Consider the following 14,754-nt stretch of genomic DNA (forward strand, 5'->3'; position numbering starts at 1 on the left):
ACCATCACAGAGCCTCCACCAGCTTGAACAGTCCCCTGTTGACATGTAGGGTCCATGGATTCATGAGGTTGTCTCCATACCCGTACACGTCCATCACCTCGAAGCAATTGGAACCGAGACTCGTCAGACCAGGCAACGTGTTTCCAGTCCAATGTCGGTGTTGTCGGGCCCAGGCGAAGCGTAAAGCTTTGTGTCGTGCAGTCATCAAGGGTACACGAGTGGGCCTTCGGCTCCGAAAGCCCATATCGATGATGTTTCGTTGAATGGTTCACACGCTGACACTTGTTGATGGCCCGGCATTGAAATCTGCAGCAATTTGCGGAAGGGTTGCACGTCTGTCACGTTTAATGATTCTCGTCAGTCGTCGTTGGTCCCGTTCTTGCATGATCTTTTTTTCGGCCACAGCGATGTCGTAGATTTAATTTTTTACCGGATTCCCGATATTCACGGCACACTCGTGAAATGGTCGTACGTGAAAATTCAAATTTCATCGCTACCTCGGAGATACTATGTCCCATCTCTCGTGCGCCGTCTATAACAACACGTTCAAACTCATAAATCTCGATAATCTGCCATTGTAGCAGCAGTAACCGATCTAACAACTTGCCAGACACTTGTTGCCGACAGCAGCGCCGTACTCTGATTGGTTCCATATCTCTTTATTTGCATACGCATGCCTGTACCAGTTTTTTTTGGCTCTTCAGTTTATATCTATACAAATACAACGCCACAACAGGCAAAAAGGCCTAACGAGGTGGCTGAGAAAAGAAGTGGATAACTTTCGTTAGGTGGACTCGAACCTTGGTTTTTAGATTCGCAGTCCGACACACTATCGCCTACACTAATTCGGTCATATACATACATACATACATATATACATATATATATACACATATATATTTTGAGGTCTGTGAGAATTTCATTTATGTAGGCAATTGTCTCCTACAGGCGACATCAGGACTGAAGAGATTAGAAAAAATAGTAATAGTCAAATTTGTTATATTTATTTAATAAAATTTACATAAAAGTTTATTATATAATAAATTAACTCTCCAGGTACCGAGCACGATTTCCGAAGAGTTTCGCACATAATGTATTACTTTAGAAAAACAAAAGAATATTGATTTTTTCTAGTAGCTTTGTAATACTCTAACTCACAGTGGTTCTCAGCCTGAAACCATATGGCTTCTTTTGTGATCCTTTCGTCCAGGGGAGCATTGGATGAAAATCAAGTGAAAAGAGCACTTATGACTTTAGATATGGTGAAGTAGAAATTCGAATACTTATAGAATCCAGCAGAACTGCCCATAGAGCCAGGGCGATCTAAGTGCATGGGCTTATGCAGGCATGGCAGTGGGGGCCTACATAATGCGATTTGGTAGGCCTACTATAATTTTCGAGAGAAAGTATATAAATGCAAAAGCTGTGCGAATTACAGTGAAGCACGGTGATTCCCGAGAACATTTTGCCCGGTGAACCCACGATGTTCAGACGGAACCTGCAAATAACCAGGAAAAGATGAGAAGCTCACTAAATCCCTAGCCCTGGGGTCCGGCAATCGAAGTAGTTTATGAAAGTTTGGTTCTCAATAAATGAAAAAATCAATTCATTAAGTAGGAAAAGCTCTAGCTTCTGGATGAGGGGTAGTCGGGGTATTGAAAATACAGGGCCTGCGGGAAAAAAATATAGTCCATGGGGGTCATGGGCGAAAAAAGGTTAATAAACGCTGCTCGAACGTACGCATTGCTTCTTTCTACTGCTTCTTATTTAACATTCCATTTCGTTGTTCACCGCTTTATGAATACACCTGAATGCAGTTCATTTTCTGAATCTATTGTAATGGGAAAGAAGATGTAGGACTAGGTGAATAGAATTTTTCGAGACAAAATTAGTGGTGTGCTTATTAAATGAGATTGAACGTTATATAATTAGGTCATATTAGTTTTACTCTTATGCGCAGAAACTTAATTTTCCAAGTGGCAAAGCTGTAGGAGGTTCGACTATATTAAACGACATGTTAGCTGTCAGGGGCAATAAACTTGATTACGAAGAATGGAAAGAAATGGGTGCCGACGGATGGGGTTATGACGACGTCTTGCCCTACTTCAAGAAACTCGAAGATAACAGAGTATTCACTAATCCCGGTGAGTATTTTAATAACTGTATAGTTTGATAAATTTATGTTTCCGAAGGAAGTTATCATCATTAAATGAGTGTTTGTTTCGATCATTTAGATTACCACGGAAGAAATGGGCCGATCACGATTGAAGAATTTGCTTTCAAACTGCCGTTACTTTATTTCGTCAATGATGCAGCAGCAGAACTCGGGTACAAGTATGGTGATACAAATGGCGAAAACCAGAATGGTTAGCAAGATATTATCTTTATTTCAAAAGCTACATGATGCATATTACTTTGACAAAACTGAAATAATCATTTCACACAAATGAGGTTTTCTTCAGAAACATTTCACATCTCAATACCAATGAAAGCTAATATGCTCCTATGAGAATTTAACATGTTTTGATGCCACACGCGTTGTTCCAACTGCTAATGTAATAGTTCACACACAGTTTGAAGGCTATTTATCTAAAATCATGCGTCAAGTTGGTTCTCACTTCACTTCTTTGGATAAAATATTTCTGGTAAAATTTCAGCTAACTTCATGTATTCATACAACCAAACAAATACAAAACGTTTCGATGGGCTAAGCTAGTTTTCAGGAAGTGTAGGCTTCAGCAAATGGGCAATGTTGCAACAAATGAAACAGCATCCATCTGATGATCTTATTCATGATTTCGCAGGTTTTGCCCACGTCCAGAGCACAGCCAGAGACCGCCAAAGATGTAGTGCAGGTAAAGGGTACTTAGTACCATTGGACTCCAGACCAAACTTGAATATCGTATCAGAAGCTTTCGTCAAAAAAGTACCGTATTTTTGCTTCATCTGCCTGTGTGTATATTTTATTCGATGATTATCTTAAAATGAGCTATATCATTTTTTTCCCCTTTAACATCGATTATCTAGGTTGTAATCGAAGATGGACGAGCTACAGGTGTAATTTTCGACTTCGATGGAAAGGAACGTCAAGTTAAAGCTAAGCGTGAGGTTATACTGTCAGCTGGAACAGTAAACAGCGCCAAACTTCTGATGCTTTCCGGGATCGGTCCAAGAGAACATCTAGAAGAAATGGATGTAATTATTCTAAATCATGTTTTCCTTTCATTGAGCCCATAGTTGCGGCGAGTATGGGTTCCGACCGTGTAGGATGTTTTCGAAACCATACGCAGAACAGAATTGATCAGGATCATTAATTCTACCTTGTTGGTGTAATGTTTTTGATGGACTCGATATTAAAGTGTTGACTGTAAGCCAAAAATTCTGTTGAACGTACCAACATAAGTTCAGGGAAATTAAATGTCTTGAACACACTTGATTACTCTCACATGTCTGCTTTAGAGCTAAAATGTTCAGTATATTCTAGATCAGAGGTCTTCCGCCCTTTTCCAGTCGCGAGCACTGCCTGTACTTCAGTATCAAAAAGAGAAAACCCCTTACAGTAAGTTTGGCACACGTATACATGAAATCAGAATGATTTAAATCCTTGAATGCAACTTGCAGAAGATGGTTAAATTGGGACGTTGAGTTTCAAGTGCTCGCGACCAGGAAATAGGGTACGAGCATAGAGCACTCTGGGCACAACAGGTCGAGGGTTCCTGTTCTAAATGGTGATTATTTATTACGTTTAGTATACGTTGAATATAGTTTAGAGAAGTATGAGAACTATGGGTCACAATAATGATACAGATTTAACTTTTAAGTTAGAGATTTTGTTTTCGGATGCAACGCGCGCAGGAATTTGATCATATTCATTTCGAAAACTTAGGGTATGAGCTAGATAAGATATATACAATAGTTTTCGGCTGTCACTACGGTTAGACCGACACCATTTATAGCAGAAGGCCTCCGTGCGGAGCTCGTGACGTCCATCTCACTTATAGCTATTGGATATAGCAGGCCGACACATGCGCTATCTATACCCTTTTTGTGGCACATCCAATCGCTATAGGTGAAATGACCTTCTTCATCTACGTCACGGGCTTCGCGCGGAGTCCTTCTGCTACAGATGGTGTCGGTTAAACACGCTAGGATAAAAGTGTAATATTGATCACATCATACTCAGACTCAGATAGATCTGCTTATAATAATCTCAGGTCAAAGATCTGAAACATTGGGAAGCCTCGTATAGGCTGCGTGTTCTTCATTTTTCAATCCAAACGCTCTCAACTGACCGTCCATTGTACTGAGTGAGAACAACTAGAGAAATTAACGTGAGACATTCAAGAAAAGTACTAAAATTACAAAGTAAAAGATTATCTGTGTCAAGTATTTCTGCTCTTAGAGTACTTTTTATTTGTTTGATAGATTCCAGTTATTGTTGATTTACCAGTTGGACAAAATTTCCACGATCACGTCAACGCTCCAATGGTGTTTGAACTAGATGAGAACTTTCCTACCTACGTCAACAACTTGACACAAAGAAAATACATCGACCAATATGTCGGTAGCAAAGAAGGTAACAAATAATTGTAAATATATAGGGAGACAAAGATCTCTACCTCCAAAATGAGAGAATTGATAATACACGTCAAGCCATTTTTTCCCAAGGGAACCTAGAGTTACAAATGACTTTTATTTTCAGCGCATTTTAATATCGAATTCGTAAGTCACTGGTGCCAACACAAAACATAAAAGATGTGTCGGAAATGAGAGAGAGAACCCACGGAGTGATATGAATATAATACACGCATTAAACCATTGGAAAAGAAAAAACGGGACATTTCTTTCCTCTGCCATCAGCTGTGATTGGAGAGAAGAAATTGTTGCCCCTTCCCACACCATATGTGGAATTTCATTGGCACTCCTCATGCTAGGCTTCTAGGCTAGCGCGTCATGTTTTGGCGGCTTCTCGGGGGGGCGATCGTATCCACCGAATGAGTGGGTGTCTGTCCTGGGTTCCATTGTGAAAACTATTTGTTTTGACATGTGTACTGTCACCTACCTTTTAATTTTGGCGGTAAAATTCTTGGGCGTCCTGTATATTAATGTTTTTAATGCATAATGCACATTCATCTTTTACATATTTTATCCTCATTCTTTTTTTTTATATAGGTCCACTGACAATTCAATCATCTCTAGCGGCATTAGCTTTTCTTCAAAACGGAGAACAACAACTTCTAGGAAAGTTGAACGATTATTTGCTTTTCCTGGGTGAAGTGAATACATCACAATACAAATCTATTAATCTGAAGGAAGAGGTAAAAGTAACATCCCTTCGTTTTTTTTTTCGTCTATGGGGGAACACAGGAATGTTGGGTACTTTTCTGCAAGGCATATGTGGTGATTACTTTGCAGATTAATTACAAAGAGTTATAGTTTGATGTCACTGTTTCAAAATTCATCACATGTTTAGTTTGTATCATTTTCTTTCATGGAAAACGGTTTTAAGTTTTTCATACGCAAGATGTAATAGTTTAGAAGCAAAATACTTTTGCGTTAAATTTTGCCCCTGAGAAAACATGAGTATATTGCGTGCATGATTGCATTAGTAAATTTCTACTTCTCCCTATGGCTTTTGCTTTTTTCTTAAGGATATGAATGGGAAAGATTCCAATGCACTAGGGGTTTTAATTTATTATGAAAGAATTTTATTTAAATTCTGAATTAAAAACATTTTTAATTTTTTTTTAAATTTAAGAATTTCTAAAATTTTTAATTTTAAATGAATCTCAAAGATCCTAGTTTATTCTATAGCCCTATGTCAGTAGCCGCTGTGGTGGTCGAGTGGTCATAGTGACGGAATCGCATCGCAGAGAGAAACAGGCCTACAACGTTGCAATTATTTATTCTTTACACTTCACTAAATATGAGTTGAGAAAAAACTCATTGTTTAAAAAATTGATGGCCGCGCTACACATAACAAGCATTACACAGAAAAAAACTTCACGGAAGGCTCACTATACATACACACACATTCCAACATGTACCAATTCGTTTGGAGTTCCGCAGAGGAATATGAACGAGGTGCATGTCTGGTGTAGTAGTAGCCCTATGTCAGTTTAGTGAGTGCAAAAAATTTCGTATTGATTGGTTAAACAATTTTTCAGTAATCATGCGTGAGCTGATAAAAATTGATGTTTAGAGAAAAATCTTTAAAGATTGTAAAGTTATGAATTTTGATGAAATTATTTTTTTCCTCAAACCCAACACCATACAGATGAACATACAGATACATGAGAAAAAAATATACATTTCCAAAATTCAAATGTGAATAACTCTCTTGAATGTTGATCAAGAAACATGTAGTATTTAAATATTTTAAAATTCCTACATGATACCTATTGGGATATTTTCTACTTTTGTAAAGCAATACTTCTACTGTAAATTCAGCAAAAGTGGAAATATTCCATCTTGAAAATAAGCTCCTCATATAAGATCAGCATTGCCGTCATTTTTTTTTTTGCTTTGGGAGGGGGAAGAACAGAAATTTTGTTCCTTTTTGAGTAAAGGAGGCAATAAAGCCATTCAGAATATATGTGGGAAGGTTTTAGCAATCGGTGTTTTTTTAGGCCGGTATTACACTATAAAAGTTTTACAAAAGTTCATTCATACAACTTGAAAGATGCAACAAATAAGTGTTTATTGGTTGTTGTTTTTTCAAATATTTTGTAAAATAATTTTTATCAAACTTTTATAGTGTAATCACGGCCTAACACCAATATCATAAAACATTGTGCTGTCCGCATGTTTAGGTTTTAGTAAAAGAGTTCAAGAGTTTGTGCTCTGTCTTGACAAGTAAAGAATGACAGTTAATTTGAAGAGGGAAAGAAAGCATTGTTTTGGTTAACGAAAAAATGACAATTTCGACAGAATTTGATAAAAATGTTCAGAATTAGTGAAAGGCTGTGATTACGTCATAAAAGTTTGATAAAAGTTCTTTTACAGAACTTGATAAAAATCAACCAATAAGTCTATTGGTTACATACGATCGAATGTAACCGATAAACTTATTGGTTGTTTTTTTAAGTTTTATAAAAGATCTTTTATCAAACTTTTATAATGTAATCCTGGTAAAACAAATCTTTTCAGAATAAGTGAAAGGACGTCATCAAACCAACATCTATCAAACAATTTTTTCATGTATTTCTCTCTTGACTTAATTCTTAGATTTACGTATTTTTTTTAAATTGTTGTCAGAGAATTAAGTTGCAACACCCCAAAGTAAGTAACATTTAAATTTGCCGTTTTGAGTGTGTCTATACTCCTGATCAACAAGACACCAATTTAACGATTTGCTCGATTTAACGAATAAAATCGTCAATTTCTTCCGATTCGTTAAGTCGAACCCCGACTTAACGAAGGTCGCAAAGTGACCCTTCTTTTTTTTATGAAAGTAGGAATGGACGGTATTAAGATGATTGTAACAGTTATAATTTCATAAATGCCACAGGTATACGGAGCAGTGTTTTCGGAGTATGAGAACAAGAACACCTACGTTTGCGGAGTGAATTCGTTAAAACCCAAAAGTCGAGGATCGGTTAAATTACGATCCAAGGACCCATTTGACGATCCTCTGATTGATCCGCATTACTACGAAAATGAAGATGATGTCACCGATGTTGTTGAAGGTACGTTCAGTTTTTCTAAATAATTGGTGTTTTCTCATATTCTGATATGATAGAACGTATGCATGCAGCAGAATTATGACTATACGCTAAAGGCTGTGTGTATGCTCGTTATATCCGGCTATCATATTTCCGCCAAGACGCTATAAAAAAAAAATCACGTTTTCATGACCGTTATGAAAACAATATATCTACTACTAATGCGGCGATTGTGATGAGAGGATGGAGAAAGGGGCCGTTCAAATATTACGTCAGCAATTTTTCAGCCATTTTTGACCCCCCCCCCTTGTCAGCAAAATTTTGTCATCTCTGCCCCCCCCCTATCTCTTATCACAAATTGGTGGGATCAGACACTGTACGCGCGCGCGGGGAGGGGGGACATAGCGGGGGCTCCTGCTCCCCCCCCCCAAATGATCAAAAAATCATTTTTTTTAAATGCAAAACATATATATTTTTTAAAAATGAAAATTGCGAAAGAAAATACCATTATATGTTATTATTATCAGTTTATGTTAATTTCAATGCTATTCGAAGACTAAGAACTCAAAATTTCTCTTTAAGAAATTCATTGCGACCCACCCTTTAAGAAATATAATGATAAATCCTAGGCCCGTGGACAAAATGTGGCCAAGGGGGGGGGGTTATCTGATGTTTCTTGCCCCCTCAAACTTAATTTTGTAAAAATGAACTAAGTGGTACATTTACAGATCGCTTAGGTGACTCATGGCACAATTCCAGAGCATTTAGGCGACGCGTGGCACATTTTCATATCACTCAAGTAGGCCTGTGGCACATTCACATATCACTTAAGTGACCCGCGACACAGTTCCAGAACACTTAAGCGATGCGTGGCACATTTAGAAATCCCTTGAGTGACAGTTGGCACAGTTTTTGAGCACTTAAGCTACCCACGGTGGGGCTCTACATCACTCAAGTTACCCCCAGCACATTCCAAGATTACTTAAGTGATCCGCGCCATAATTACGGATCATTTGAATGATGCGAGGCACAACGGCCCAAACACATTTCTAGATCACTTGAAGGATCCACGAAACATTTAGAGATCACTAAATTGGCCCTCCTGCAGGAGACTTATCAATAGGGAGATTGTTAGTTCAGATGCCCACAAGCCACAGTTCAGGATACCATTAAGAATATTTCATATTTTTATAAAGGGTGGTTGATGACGTAAGCATCATCCAACCCCCCCCCCCCGCCGTAATCAAAAGTCAGCAAATCGGAAACCCCCTTCCCCCATGGGGCAATAGGACAAAAAAGTTGGGAAACTATGGTGTAGACCACAGTTTTCCGAGCTTTTATGGCCCATCGCCCCCTTCTCCAGAAATTTTTCTGTCCCATCGCCCCCCAGCTCAATCTAACCCATAGGATCCCATGTTAAACCCGTGGCTTCTACCGCACCCCTGGAACAGTCCATCGCCCCCCAGGGGGCGTTAACGCCCACGTTGGGAATCACTGGTGTAGACCATGTGATTTATAGTATAACAGTTATATATATTTGGAAGAAAAGTTCAGCATGAATATTCTCATAGATAACTTTTAGATTAAGTTGACTTGCTATATTAACTCCCTTCGCGTACAAGCTGTTGGCGATAAATTTGAATGATCTGTATTAGACATATAGGAGATAAATGTGGTAGCCTTGTTCTACGCTAAACTAGAAAGAAAGGGAAAGAAAGAAAGAAAAAAGAAATAAGGGTGGAAAGGAACAATATGGAGATATATTGAATAAGAGAGTGTTAGTACAGTGCCTTGCTTTTTCGCCCTCACCTACAAACTTGTTTTGTAGATTTTTTTTTAACTTGTTCTCTTTCTCACTTCTATGTGCAGTATACATGTATAAAATAGAAGGATTAGTATAAAGATACATTATATGCGTGTGTGTGTGTGGGGGGGGGGAAGCGGTGGAGAACCACCACCGTCGTTATCCAGCGCCTCCTAGAGAGAGAAGGCCTCCGCAGTCTGCTTGTGACGTCAGTAAGTAGTCTCTTCCACCCCAAAATATTCAGGGAAAAAGAATTCCCTGTTCGTGCCAGTATCATGGTTGTGAGGAAAAGAAATGATCGGACTCAGAATTAGCGATTTTTTTATGCCCCACATCCAATCACTATGCGGTATTTGTTAGCCAATCCGGAAGATTCTACGCCAAAATTAGAAGAAACGAAATAGGAAGCTGTGTTTTAAAGTGTGGCAAACTTGCTACGTAGTCTGAATGACGTTTACGGCAAACAGTGCAGAGGCCTTCTATCTCTAGGCGGTGCTGCGTTATCTCGTTGAGATATCGCTATGATGGTGGGAGAACACACACAACTTTGTTTCATAGGGTTAGAATAAGCCTTCGCGATGAGAAAACAAAGAGGTTGAGAAACAGTGAGCTCGATTGATTTATTACACTGGCGTTCGGACGCAATATTATGTCCTTGATCGTGAAGGGGTAAATAAACAACATATAGAAATCCAAAATTTATCAAGCATTCAGATATTTTGCTTTAAGCATTCAGATATTTTGCTTTAAGCACTCAGATATTTTGCTTTAAGCATTCAGATATTTTGCTTTTCATGCTCATAAACAGTAAAAAGTCATATTTTCTATATTGCTGCTCTATAATGTTAATATCACTTGAAAAATTCAAACAGTGGAATGATCATAAAGTTTTGATCGATTCCATCGATTTCTCATTAACACGATGCCCATGAATAAATATCAAGAAAAAATTTACCTATAAAAATTATAATATGCAGAGTGATTCCAAAATTCCCCTTCCCGCATTTTACTGGAGAACCGTTCATCCCAGATGCATAGTTCATACTTCCAATTAGAAAAAATATCCATATAACGTGTAGAACTCAGATATATCATTCATGTTGCAAGGAGTTATAATCTAACTATTAAAATATAAAAATGAAATTTTTATACGGACAACATGCCTTCAAAAACTCAAGTAGGAAGTTGTAGCCTTGTCTTTCTCTTGAGATTTAAAAAATATATAATTCTACGTTTCCAAATGCAATACTCGTTGAGGTATTTGAATTCCAAAATATTGAAGAATTGAGGAAAGAACAGCATAAACGAAGGAAAGAAGCGTTGCCCGTTAGTCTATGCTGTTGTTTCCCAACTTTTCTCCGATTTTTGAATTCAAATTTCCCAACGAATATTGCACCCAGAAAAATATAATTTTTTATGTTGGCCGCAGGAGAGACAAAGCTTGAGGACAAAGTTTCTGTATGAAAAGATAATTTTTATATTTTAATAACTAATACACCCCGTTGTATTATGAACGACCTACCTGAGTTCTACACGTTATTTGGACAATTTTTCGCAGTTGGAAGTATACCTCTAGGATCAACGATTCGCCAGTAAAATGCAGCAAGGGGAATTATGGAATCACTGGTTTATCACTCAAGAGATAACAATTTTTCTTTGATCTATTAGGCTACAAGACTTGCCTTAAAATAGCGAGAACAAGTGCCATGCAAAAGATCGGAGCAAAGCCGACCAGAAAACTGCCACCAGAATGCCTTTTATACGACTTTGAAAGCGACGAAGGATTACGTTGCTACGCTCTGTCTTTTGGACTGACACTCAGTCATCAGGTTGGCACGGTCAAGATGGGTCAAGTCAACGACACGACTACCGTTGTAGATCCGAAACTACGGTAAATTATGTATGATCAAGCTATAGTTACGGTGAAAGGGGGTGGGGGGAAACACTGGTGACGCTGTTAAAAAAGTTATTAAAGGTGATTTTAAGCGTTAATGTGAAAAATATATCGCGTTAGTGGTTTCAAAATCTTTTCAGAAAATAATCGTTATTGTGGGATTTACGGGACTAAAGGATATCGTTGTGTGGAGAGGAATTCAACATCAGATTAAAGGCAATTCCAAACTCGTTTTTTTAATATATCGTCGTAGAGAGATTTATTGTTATATGGAGTATCGCTGTAGGTAGATTTTACTGTATTTTTTTTTATCGGGAGTCCAGAGACATGGAAAAAAAAAAAGAGCGTACTGTAAAATATTGATCATATATCCACCGTGGGAATTTAATAAGTTGATTTTAACTTTTCATCAAACATGTTAATGGGCGTGGGAAAACATGGTTTCTTTTTTCTGAGCAAAATAATGCAACTTTCATTGTTTGTGATATTTTACGGTTATTCATTTTTAATTTGTAACAATATTCTCCTCTTATCGCAGAGTGAAAGGCATTGATGGGCTCCGAGTCGTGGATGCGTCTATTATGCCAAGGATTCCATCCGGCAATACTCAAATACCAACTATGATGATTGGTGAGAAAGCATCTGATATCATCAAACAAGATATGGCATCGATTTGATTTCCGATCCACGAGAATGTTACCATGTGATCAGAAATAAAAATTATTTACATGTTTTAAAATGCTTCAAAATAAATATTTCTTGAAATATGGTAGATTTTTGTATTTTAGCAAATTAAGTTGATAGATATTTTCCATCATTATTCAATAATTTTTGAAAAAAGTTGACATTATTTTTTGATGAAGCTCAGTTAAAAACATTTATAAAAAACCAATGTCCAATTGTGCTGGAACGAGATAGAGGATGGATATTATAGATGAAGATAATATATATATATATATATATATATATATGTACATACAGGGTAATGCAGAAAAGATGGTGAAAACTTTAAGAGGTGATAGTACACACACCAATACAAACAATTGTCATCAAAGAATGCATGGTCTAACATGAAACGCAAACGTGCTGGCGCGTTTCGAAACGGCCGCTCCGCAAAAGTTAGAACGGCATTCCTATTGAAATTTATCGGGAAAAAAAGAACACCATGCATGCAAATGTAACCTGGGGATGAAGAAGAAACCGTATGCAAATCTGCGTCACAGCGAATAAAAGGCGCGGACTCAGTTTTACTAAAGTGTGCCATTATCCCGTACCTTACAACTGTTAGAACGGTTGCACACTGGAATAACTTCACAGGGCTGGCGTCCGCGCCTTTTATTCACTGCGAAACGGCCGTTTCGAAACACTTTGCATTTCATGTAAGACCATACATTCTTTGATGACAATTGTTTGTATTAGTGTGTGTTATCACCTCTTAAAGTTTTCCCCACCTTTTCTGAATCACCCTGTATGTTATCTTCATCTATAATATATGTATATACATATGTAAATAGTATAACTGTGGACTAAGAATGTGCTCGTGGTGCGATAACGCATTGTTTTATCTGAACAAAAATAACAAAATATTATAAATTGATTGCTATGCATATAATATAGAAATTATTGGGCTGTAAAATAAAAATCATAAATATCACAACCCATAATGAAAATGCTGAATAACTGACATTATTAATGTCAATTAACTTTAATCTTATCATTAAAATGTTTAGTATCTTCTAGCTACCAGTCGATAATAAAAAAGATCAATAATGTAAAATACTGTATGCAGGGTGTATAGCAAACAGGGGAGGGGGTATGACATTTTACTGGCGAACCGTTGATCTTAGAGGTATACTTAAAATTAGAAAAAGTTTCGAAATAATGTGCAGTAGTTCTCAGATGTCATTTATGTTGCAAATGATTGTATAGTTATTGTCACAAAGAAAATTAACTTTTTAACAGTCCTCGTGTGTCTCAGGTAGAAAGTTATTGCCCTGTCTCTCCTGTTGTCAAAAAAAAAAAATCCATGTTTCTAAGTGCAATATTCACTGAGATATTCAAAAAGGACGAAATTCGGGAAAAATAGCGGAGGGGTAAAACGGTTTTTCTGCATTTAGAGCTGTTTTTTCCAACTTTCCTCCGTTTTCCGAATTCGAATAAACAGTGAATAATTGTACTTAGAACCATGGAATTTTTTTTGTCGTCAACGGGAGAGGCAGGACAACAACTTTCTAACAGAGTTGTAGGGCACGCGGGGACTGTATAAAAAGTTTTTTATTTTATTTTAATAACTTTATAACCCCTTGCAACATGAATGATATATCTGGGTACTACACGCTATTTATAAACCTTTTCTAATTGGAAGTATACCTCTAGGATCAACGGTTCACCAGTAAAATACCATAACCCCTGTTTGCTATGCTCGCGCACACATTTTTTTTTGTCGTGGTGTAATCTACGGTTACAATATTTTTTCTCGAGTTTGTGAAACTACCATGTAAGGAAAGAGCAAAATACCTTGGAAAGAACTAAAACTAGCGAGAGAGATATTCAGAAATAGAATTTAAGGGGATTTTGAGTAAGATATAATAAAATGTCATTGGTGTTGGTTTCAAAATATCTAAAAAAATTTTGTTTAGTGATAATAATAATTTATCGTTGTAAAAGATATCGTTGAATCAAGATGAGCTGAATATTAGGCTACATGTATATGCAATTCCAAACAAGATGTGAAGAAAATATCGTAATGGAGAGATTTATCGCTGTATCAAGTACCATACTTTGATAGATATACTTCAGAGTGCCATACTCGTACTATGGAGTACTTCGTAGCGAAGGTACACCGAAAACTGCAAAAACTATTTACGGAGCGTCGAAAAATAACTAGATAGAACAAATAATTAATCCATCCTAAGTAAGTGGGGGAAGGTGTATTATATATATCCCTTCTAATTCTCCCCATTGAAAAGTCTCGGCACAGAGAACAACAGGCCTACAACGATACAATTATTCAATCATTACACTTCACTCATAGTTAGAAAAAACTGGTGACAGATGGCAGCACTACACATAACAAGCATTACACAGAAACAAACTTCACGTCAGGTTTCACTATACGTATACGCATATTCCAACACGTACCAATTGGTTAGAAGTTCCGCAGAGGAATATGGACGAGGTACATGTAGAAATACTGTGCGGTAAACAACTTTACAAAGTGTAAAAATTAGCTGAATCAACCTCGTTATTTACAATTTTATTTTTGCTGTTAAAAACTTATATAAATGCATTTTATGGTGGCACGAACAACGCTAACTCAGAAGAGATGCCAACAACCGCATAAATTTGACTGCGCCTGGTGGTAATGCTACTTCTCGATATAAACGGAAGTA

The 14,754-nt window shown here is 37.2% G+C and overlaps 1 protein-coding gene across 1 annotated transcript; it reads left to right on the forward strand.

The window, feature by feature from the left end:
- Window positions 1–1,936: 1,936 nt before the first annotated feature.
- LOC149077085 (glucose dehydrogenase [FAD, quinone]-like) lies at window positions 1,937–12,094 on the forward strand. Its single transcript, XM_089244820.1, has 9 exons — window positions 1,937–2,144; window positions 2,235–2,366; window positions 2,805–2,926; window positions 3,028–3,195; window positions 4,426–4,576; window positions 5,173–5,318; window positions 7,511–7,688; window positions 11,137–11,359; window positions 11,901–12,094. Exons 1-9 carry the CDS (start codon window positions 2,015–2,017, stop codon window positions 12,037–12,039), a joined length of 1,389 nt encoding a protein of 462 aa, XP_089100946.1. The 5' UTR covers window positions 1,937–2,014; the 3' UTR covers window positions 12,040–12,094.
- The last annotated feature ends 2,660 nt before the right edge of the window (window positions 12,095–14,754 follow it).

This window comes from Pholcus phalangioides, unplaced genomic scaffold (genome assembly GCF_987345545.1).
Source record: "Pholcus phalangioides strain wild (caught in Gottingen) unplaced genomic scaffold, Ppha-v1.0 ptg000015l_1, whole genome shotgun sequence".
NCBI classification, from domain to species: Eukaryota; Metazoa; Arthropoda; class Arachnida; order Araneae; family Pholcidae; genus Pholcus; species Pholcus phalangioides.

Coding starts and splice junctions, on each gene's coding strand:
- LOC149077085 (XM_089244820.1), top strand. CDS start 2,015: ATGTTAGCTGTCAGGGGCAATAAACTTGATTACGAAGAATGGAAAGAA. Junction 2,367..2,804: donor AAATGGCGAAAACCAGAATG/GTTAGCAAGATA, acceptor ATGATTTCGCAG/GTTTTGCCCACGTCCAGAGC. Junction 7,689..11,136: donor TGTCACCGATGTTGTTGAAG/GTACGTTCAGTT, acceptor TTGATCTATTAG/GCTACAAGACTTGCCTTAAA.